At 39.5% G+C, this 9,998-nt stretch overlaps 1 protein-coding gene across 1 annotated transcript in view; it reads right to left on the bottom strand.

Annotated features, from left to right (window-relative positions):
• Positions 1 to 196, bottom strand: part of MEI4 (meiotic double-stranded break formation protein 4) — a 69,573-nt gene extending 69,377 nt beyond the window's left edge. The window contains exon 1 of the mRNA XM_057368745.1: positions 21 to 196. Within this exon, the coding sequence (XP_057224728.1) occupies positions 21 to 196 (176 nt within the window). The remainder of the gene's footprint in view (positions 1 to 20) is intronic.
• Positions 197 to 9,998: the final 9,802 nt, after the last annotated feature.

Here is a 9,998-nt window from a genome sequence, read left to right as displayed (position 1 = left end):
CTGGGCAGGCGGGTGCACACGCGGAATGTCCCCAGAGGCCAGAGGAGGCATCACTGACACCGCGGGGTGGGGACATCTCCTCGGGTCGGCGCTCCCCGCTTAGAACCTTCTCGCAGCCTCCCTCACCACCTCCCGGGCCTCCCGGAAACCCTGACGGCCTCGGGCTCCGACCCACCTGCAGCGGCGGTGGCGGCATCACGGGGGCCGCTCCCCGGCTCCATGGCCCGGGGCTGGCCGGGATCTCACCGCCCCGGGCCCGCTGGCAGCTCCTGGCTGCGGGCCCTCCGCGTCCCACTCGTGCTTATCTCGGCCGAACACGGGTGTTCCCTGCGGGTGTGGGCAGAGCCCGCGGCCTCGTGGGCCTCGCGTCGGGGCTGGGATGAGCTGCGGTTTGAAGGGGAAGTGCGAAGGCCAGCTTGCCGCAATGGCCTGCTTGCCGCAATGACCAGCTTGCCGCAATGGCCAGCTTGCCGCAATGGCCTGCTTGCCGTAATGACCAGATTGCCGCAGTGGCCAGCTTGCCGCAATGGCCAGCTTGCCGTAGTGGCCAGCTTGCTGCAAAGGCCGCCTCAGCCGGGAAGGTGCAGTCAGTGGGAAGCCATGGAACCCCACAGGAGACATCTGAAGGGCCGCGGTGCTCCCGCCAGGGGAGGGAGGGAGCGGAGCTGTGGGCTGGCTTTAGCGAGCGTGTCCTGCCTGTCCCAGCCCTGGGCTCCGGCCGCACGCTGGGCCCGCTGAAGGACCGGCTGGCAGAGCTCACAATCACCTGGGTCACCTGAAGTGACCCCCACTCGCTTTTATACTTTTTACTGCTAGAAATTGCGTKAATGTCTCTCAGAGTGTTTTGCTGATTGATGTAGGTCTCTTTAAACATCTGTTACTCAAAACATAGCTCCATGCGAGCCACTGTGCAGAAAATTAAATCTACCCCAGCCAAAACCAGCTTAWTTTAAGATGAAATGGGATCAGAGCAGTATTTCTTTAACACTGCATTGGAAGTAGAAGCTGCCTTTTAGCAGAAAAGCCAAGCTCACCAGTTAGGAAATTATCTTTGTATGAAAACTTACGTTCTCCACACAAGCTGTGCTGAAAAGGCTGCGGTAAGGCTTCTTGATCAGAAGTGGAGTCTATAGAGGCATAGAATCACAGAATCATTTTGGTTGGAAAGACCTTTAAGAKCATCGATTCCAGCCATTAACTCAGCACTGCCRAGTTCACCACTGAGCCGTGTCCCTCAGTGCCACATCTACACATCTTTCAAATACYTTCTGGAATGGTGACTGCCCCACTACTACCCTGGGCAGCCTGTTCTAATGCTTGACAGGTTGAAGAAATTTTTACTAATACTTGGTTGAGGAGGCTGAGGAGGGAGGACAGGGAGTCAGAGATGSGTAATGAGGTCAGATGCATTAGGTGCAGTTAGGCTTATTTCAATACATCAAGTTTTTAAGTGGGGGAGGTGTCCGTCTTTCTAAACACAAGTATTCAGATGTGACAAACTGCATACTTTTAAAATATATCATCCCCATTTCTTGGATAATCTGAGCAGCATTATTTTTATCATGTTCTTTTCTTCAAAAAACTATTTTTTATCAATATACATAGTGGAAAACTTCTGAGCTAATATACATTTTCTTTTTTTATTTTGAAAAATTTACCTTYCCAACTGCTGAAAACAGTTTTTACATATTGGAGCTTTCATTTTAGACTTCAAACGATAAAAATAAATTAGACGGAATAAGTTAGAGAGCATTTTCATTCTGACAGCACTACTTATTTCTCACTGAAACCCAGGGGAAGAAAAATAACACAGCATTCTGCAGTGTTCTATTACAGTGACATATCAGCAGCTATACTTTTTTATACATTTTGTGTGCATCTTTTGTGCATGCAAGCGATGCAGATGCTTTGCAAACTGGACAGTTATTATGTAGATTGGAATGTCCAAGTTTTCCATTTTCCATATAATGTTTTCAGCTGAGACAAATAAAATATTCAGAGACATCAGTGTTTTTACCTGCAAASCTGTCATCTGTATACAGAGAGCTGAATCTAAACGGTAGAATTAGGCAGGGGCAACGTTATTACTGTTCTAAAAAAGAAAGTGGCTTTGCTTTTTCTGAGAGTACCGGTTCTGCTTGCATTTGTAGGCTTACTGAGAGGCATCTAAAAATCCTGAGGCCATCCACCATTAGGCAGCTGCCTGGAAGGATGTTTTTCACTTTATTGTTTTGTATTTAAGCTACATAAATAAAATAAAGAAGAGCTGTATAAATTTAGTTTTAGATTCATAGCTCCCTTCTTGTTTTCTTTTTTTTTTTTTTTTCTCTTCCTAAATTTGCAATAGTAGTTAGGATTGTTTCTTAAACTTGCAAGCTTACTGTGCACAGCTTTCGAATACCAGCCAAGGTGCCACCTACTACAGGTTTTAGGTTTGCTCTTAAAAAAAGTTGAAGCATCCCAATATTTTCAGGGTGGACAAAATCTGGTGTATCCCCACCATTAACAGAGCATCTCTCATGACTTTTTTATTCATCCGAAAGGAGCAAAATCTGGGTACATTCAACTGCAGAATTACTGAGATGTGTGCTCCTGTTCTATTGAAGAACACTTTACAAAAGTAGTGTATAGAACTTGCATTAACTTTATTCAGTGAGTATCCCCAGTAATTACATATAAAAATAGAATCATTAAGGTTGGAAAAGACATTCAACGTCATCAAGTGCAATCTTTGACTGATCAACACCCTGTTAATTAGACCATGGCACTGAGTGTCACATTATTTCTGAAACATGTTCAGGCATGGTGACACCACCATCTCCCTGGGCAGCCCATTTCAATGCCTTACCACCTTTTGAGTGAAGTAATCTAACATTGCTTCTTAATAAATGATCAATGTGTATGTGCATGTGTATTTGTGCATGGTGCAAATTCATGTTATATCCAATAAATAAAAAATAAGCTATCCAAACATGGGATGATTAGCACTGCGGGTAGTCTCAAGTGAGACAGCAGTGAAATGAAGCTTCAGTTTGAAATAAAGAGTTTGTAGTTTATGAAGGAAGCTGATTCTACTAGTTGCTCATAAAGTCTTTTGATCTTCTTATGAATATATCTTTTGATCTCAAGAACAGTCAAAGGATGTCTTTGTGGCAAAAGGTCATACAAAATAATTAGTTGCTTTTATTAATAATAAAACATAAAAGCAGAGAGGTGTTTAATCACATTAGAGGTCATGAGTTCTCATTATTTAACCATTCCACATGCTCAGTAATCTCAAACAACTGAATGGTCAACTGAGAACAAACTCCAAACACACAGGCTTCAATCAGTTGTTAAAATAAATGGATTACATTACTATCAAACATGCATGCTGTGCTCTTGCTGGAAGGCTACAGTAWCAACAACAATTTGAGCATGAAAGAATGTGTTTTCAATTGAAGAACTACAGTCTGTCAGGATTTATACAGCATCTTTATATTTTAATGCATGTGTGTTACCTGAGAACTGGAAGTGCCTGGTAACACATATGAAATGCACTGTCTCAACTGTCATAGCTGCAATYTTGCCTAGCTGATGTGGGGCAAGAGATACACTGTTTTGAGAAAAGCATGTGAAAATCATGAGCAGAGGCATAAAAATCCTCTCATTTGAGCCCTTTTTTMAGCGCTATATKTAATTAAAAATAAAAAAAAATGGCATCATAATTCTTCATTGCTCAGCATCAAGCTGTTTTCAAAACAGATTATAATGTGTKCATGATGGCTCTATTTTGTATGTAATTCTGATGAAGCCAATATGGCTCGAGCAGTCCCTTTGAGCATAATCTGCAATTCTAAACAAATCATCTGATGCAGGATGTTCAGAGAGTTATGCAATGACATCTTTCTTTCTGTTCAGAAACAAAGCCTTATCAGCAAGAAAAAAGGATCACATTTCAGCCTCATGCAATGAAAACCTTGTCCTACAAAAGCAGTATAAAAACTTAGACATGATATGAGGAGAACAGGAAAACAAAAAACTTGCTAACGTTCACAGCCATCAGTTAAGAATAGATAGTTTATAGTACTTTATTTGTCATCACTTAAATAAAATTAATAGCAACAGATTCTATTCCTTTCTATGCAGTATATGCTAAAGAACGATAAAACCTTTCCCTCAAAGAATTTCACTGTTGGGAAATCAATACTGAAAGACTTACTGTACTASATAAGAAAAATGGTAAAAGCATGTTAGCAAGCAGTCAGAATGATATTTAAAAATTAATGTGACAATATAGCATATAATTTTCTTCATTTGCATATCATTATTTATCTAAGAGTAACAAAACAGTGTTGTGAGACTTTCCTTGTATTCATCAACAGACATCTGAGAAGAAAGAAGAATCAGAGTAAGAACGTACAGTTTTTCTTTAATTTAGTACTTCTAGAAAACCACAAGGCTTTCTTCATGATGTTTATAAAAAGAGAAGTAAACAGGTAATTTTATATCCTAGGATATAAAAAAAATCAGATTACACTTTTATATGCAGAACTTTAACCAAAGAACATGTGAGCAGTCCTTGCTGACTGCCTCATAATATGGAAAATTGATTGCATTAGAACAGCCACATTATTGTGACTGAATCCTGAGACATTTTGCTCAGCATTCCTCTGTGCAAGCGTGGGGTGTCAGMTGAGTCATGGGTTACAATGTCCATTTCTTTCTATTGACTCAACTGGGTCAGGCATAAGTTTTGATGAAATGAATTTCATTTCTTGGAACATACTGACTTAATCATATTTCACACAGTAAAAAGACCAGGTGCCCACTTAAGACACAGTGGTTGTGCTATTGCTTCTAGCACCTCACCAGTCTAGCCAGGTCAGAACTCAAAGAATAGAGAGTAAATTCCTTTTTCTGGAGGTAGTTTGCACCATGTTTCCCAAGGAAGTATTGCACCCAGCAATCTCCAGTTGTGTTGTCAAAGACATTTGTCTCAATTACTTTTGCCAAAAATGCTCTGCTTTGGATGAAATTAAGTCTTTAGGCTACAGGAAGCTTTAATAGGGCTCTGGTTTTGATTTCCAGGGAGCATGTATTTTTCTTTAGAGAGGACTGAAATTTGCCCTATTTTCAGATAAGAAACCAAAATACCTTCATGTGGGGGGTTTTATATGATATGATATGAAAYGATATCACAAGACATGTAGATGTGGTACTTCGAGACATGGTTTAGTGTTGGACTTGGCAGTGTTGGGTGACTCAATGATCTTAGATTGATTCCTAATGATTGTAGGATCCTGTGCTGTCGCAGCCAAAGCACCATTCCTGTGATGGAAGAGTTGTAATAGCAGTGTTGTCTTGGTGATAGTCTTACTTGAGGTGGGACATAGCACTGACTAGAAACCCTCCAGGAGTTCCTTCAAACCAGACAAAACTAAACCAAACCAAACCAAACCAAACCAAACCAAACCAAACCAAAGCAAACCAGAGCAAACTCAGTATTCTGCTCTGACATTTCCCTGACCACATGAAGACTGACTGGTAACCTGGTGAATTTAGCTGTGAGAGAGGTGGGCTTTAACACTGACTCAGAAGTGAAAGGAGTACATGTGTGCCGGAATGTGCCTCACTACTGAGTTATTTGACAGAAAGTGGTTAGAGTAGTTATTATCTGTAGTTTGTAAAAAAAAAAAAAAAAAAATTAGTATTCTGGATGTAAAATCATAGGGGAGTTTTTGGAGGTTGTTATCTAAATATGGACACACATGCTCTAATCTACACTGGAGGAAATAGCATATGGTCTGGAAATCTTACACGCAGGTAAGAATTTTGATTCATGCAAGAATCTCCCCCTTGGCACTTGCTTTTACTAGTTTCATTCCTTCCAGGATTCTTGGCAGTAGAGCTGAGAAGTTTCCTACTAAAAAATATCCACAATCTCTGTGCTGTGTAGCAACATGGAAGTTGTTTTATGAACCTGTGCTATATTGTGGCACTATTGAGGTCATGCATGTCAGGCTGGCTGCACACATAAGTTGTTCTTCATAAATCTCTTCTTTTAGACTATGCAGTCCAGTTTAATCTTCAAAGTTATCTAATGTTTCTCCTCAGAAGGACCATGCTGTACTGCTCTTTTAAGTGAGGAAAGGGAGTGCCATCTGCTCAGCCATGTAAGTTGTCATCATTTCATTCACTTAATTTTGCCCTAATTGTAAATATGTCCCATTGAATTTAACAAGCTTAAACCAYTAATTCATTCATTTTTCCTGGTGTGAAATGTAGGCTTCAGGTTAATGTTAAAAATGTAGATTCTTGAAGCCCAGAATTATTTGTATCTGGTGACTGTGTAAAGAAGGTTAGAGACGAAAAAAATCACACCTCAGAAAACCTTAAATATTTTAAACTAGTAAAATTATATTCTAATGTAAATGCTTTATCAATAGAATAGATCACTTATAGAGGTATGCATATATATATATATATATATATATATATATGATTTAGATGGATAGATAGATACACAAGTGACAAGGTGACGAGGCTCTGATAAATTTATTTGATGAATATATTTCAGCTATAACAACTGGCTTCCAAAGATAAAACTTTGTTTCCTTTGCATGAAACTCTCCTTCCCTCAGAAAAATCCCATCACATATCCTAGGTCAGTGGTTACTCCGCTCTACAGCTGAATGGTTGTAGATAATTCTAACAGATCAAGGTAGCTGCAATCAATATTGTATCTGCTTCAAAACTCTTAACCTGTGCTTCCTGTKGCTCCAGGCATTCATCAGGGATGGGCAGTGGACCTGACATAAATCCTTTCTCCCAGCAGCTGTTGTTTCAGAGAGGAAGAGCATCTGCTTCCAGCATGAGGGTCACATTACCATGGTTCCCACGCCTGATACGAAATGGTGGTGATACACAAATATGAGCACCACTAGGTACAAATGAAGATGCCATTTAAAAGTTGTATGGTGTGATTCAAGTGATACAATTTAAAATTTAAATCAGTCAGTACAGTTATGTCCTGATGCAGCTGCCCAGAAATCTGAAATTTCGTGTGTGGGACTCGCACACTAGAACTAGAAAATCTGGGCTGTGGAAATTTTAAGGGGRGAAAATTGCATGTACCCATAAGTTGCCACAAATATCATTCCATAGGAGGTTTTAAGAGATTATCACCCATCCGCCAAAATATATCTGTGCTGTCATTGATCATGTTTTTGCTGAATGAGTAGAAAACATCAGAAGAAAATATATTTTTAAAAACCCAAAACCAACACCCCCAAGAAAAAAACAAAACAAAACAAAACAAAACAAAACAAAACAAAACAAAACAAAACAAAACAAAACAAAACCAGGATTGCAAAACCCTGTCATTATTAAGAAAACGGGTAATTAAAATGAATTGGCTGCAAGGAATGGGAACCTAAATTTTGTTATATGTGTAATTTTGGGATTAGACATAGTTGTCATGACTTGAAACACTAAAACCCCTGTTAAGGGGACGGACACTTCAGTTAAATCCATGGAAAGTGCTGTATAAGTATAGTTCATTAAATGAACTAAATTTATTTCTAACTAAATTTATTTAGTTTAGTTCTTTCTAAATTCTAGACTTTTGTTGAAATAATTCACTGTTTGATCTTTCAGTTATGTTATGTAAAATAAATGCACAGTTGTTCAACTGTGACATTCATTTGCTCTCTATTATAAGCTTGATTGAATATATTACTTCACGTCTCAAGGATCTAGGAAACAATGCAAGAAAGAGCAGCAAGTCAGCAGAGTGAAATTTTTATGTAGGTTACTTGGATAATTCATATCTGAGAATAAAGAAATATGAGTTCTGTGGAGTACATGTGATACTTGATAAATGTGCTTTATATATAATTTCCTTAAGGTCTGTAAGAAAATTAGATTGAAGTTTAATCAGAAGTTTTGCTCTGCACTGATCTGTGAGAACCTAAGGTGAAATTGGATGAAGAAATTTATTTATGGAGATGATCCCCTTGTATTCCCTTGCACCTCGCATTTGGAGGGAGGTTGTTTTCCAATAGCTTTTGTAATTTTTATTTCTTTTTCCACTCTGCTATTTTATTTATGCTTTATTCCCATATCCTACACACAGATATGTGCATGAATACATTGAGAACCATTCACATATGAATATAATTCTCTTAAGAGACAATGTGGCTGTCAATAAATATGCAATATGGCACATTTGTGACTGAGGCAGGAAGTTTTAAGATGTATAACTTGGTTATTTCAAAACAAGATTTCTTCAAACATGCCAAAGGCAGGTATATGTCAAGATAAAAGTTACAGGAATTGGAGTGTAAAAGGGCAACCTAAACATTTTTCAAAGTATTCAGAAATCTGTTTTTTTATATTCCATACCTCAGAACCAGCCAGACTGGATTTTTACTACACTTTGATAATAATTCATACTTGGGTAGTGAACAAACATGAACAATATTAGCACAACATATCATGTTCTTAAACCTCTAAATGTCATAGAAGAAATTAAATACCTTCACAACCATAATTGTGGCCATTGCAAGTGAGGTTCCATAAAAAATAAAAAAATATATGTTTTCACCTCTGTTTCCTCGTTTGAAATATTAATTTATGTAGCCCTCAGAACACTATTCCTTCAGACATTTAAATACYTCAGCTTTTAAATGCTTCAGACTGTCCAGAGTTTTTGAAGTACTGTCAAAATTCAAAGAAACTTATGCTGCCACTGGTGCATCCTCATATGTTAAAAAGCCCACTCTTCCTCATAAGGAATTACTTCTACACTTGTTTTCAGGGCTCAGAGTTGTTCTGCCAATATTCATGAAGATGAGCTTGTCGTTGCTACTTATATTTTATTTGTGGGAAACAGATCAGATAGACTGCCTACATGTTCTGGGAGTTAGTTCAGTTAAAAGTCAATACTGAGCCAAAGAGATGGTCCCAATGTCCCACAGATCATTCCTTAGACTGTCAATCAATACATTTCACAGGGGTCTAACTACTATGTCAAGTAGCAAGTAATGCCAAGGAGAGAAGCACACATCCATTTGAAACATAATGAACACCTCAGTGAGTCCAGGGTCTATCTAGCCCAGTTTTGTCTCTCATGCAGTGCAGTGGGAAAGGCTGTTAGAATGTTTTTTAAAGTTTTCTTGCTGGCGTGTGTTTTCTCCATTGTGTGCTGTTTCAGCTCGTAGATRCTGTTGAACACTTCATTGCTGCCATGAATAATCATCTTTCATTCCTGGTCAGTATTTTTTTCCTGTACKGCATCCAGCTCTGGGGTCCTCAGCATAATAAAGATGTGGACCTATTGAAGCAAGCCCAGAGGAGGCTACCAAGGTGATTAGAGGGATGAAGCCCCTCTGCTATGAGGGAAGGCTGAAAAAATTTGGTTTATTTAGCCTGGATAAAAGAACACTTTGAGGTGACTTAATTGCACCCGAAGGGTGCCTACAAGAARGACAGAGAAGGACTTTCTATAAGGGCTTGTGTTAATTGGACAAAGGGGAATAGATTCAACCTAAAAGACAGTAGGTTTAGATTAGCTCCTAGGAGGAAGTTCTTTGCTGTGAGGRTGGTGAGGCACTGAACAGGTTGTCCAACGAAGTTGAAGATGCCCCATCAAAGACACATTGGATATGGCTCTGGACAACCTGGTCGAGTGAGGAGTATCCCAGCACATGGCAGGGGGATTGGAAGTAGATGATCTTTAAAGTCTGTGTGTTGGTTTTTCATGGCCTGGTTTTTGGCAGGGGGTGGGGCACAGAAGTGGCTTCTATGAGAAGCTGCTGGAAGCTTCCCCCATGTCCGGCAGAGCCAAACCCTGATGGCTCTGAAGATAGACAGACATGCGGCTGTCCAAGGCTGGGCCAATTAGAAACGCCTCTGTGATAATATATTTAAGAAGAAATCAAAACAAAGGTAGTGGTGCAGTTTTAATTCCAGCCAGAGAAGAGGAGGAGGTGAGGACATGTGAGGGGAACAACATG

The sequence above is a fragment of the Malurus melanocephalus genome, unplaced genomic scaffold, assembly GCF_030028575.1.
Source record: "Malurus melanocephalus ecotype Western Australia unplaced genomic scaffold, MMel_1.1 scaffold_4, whole genome shotgun sequence".
In the NCBI taxonomy this organism is placed as follows: Eukaryota; Metazoa; Chordata; class Aves; order Passeriformes; family Maluridae; genus Malurus; species Malurus melanocephalus.
Note: the sequence above shows the minus strand (reverse complement) of the source record. Positions and strands in the feature narration are given on the sequence as shown.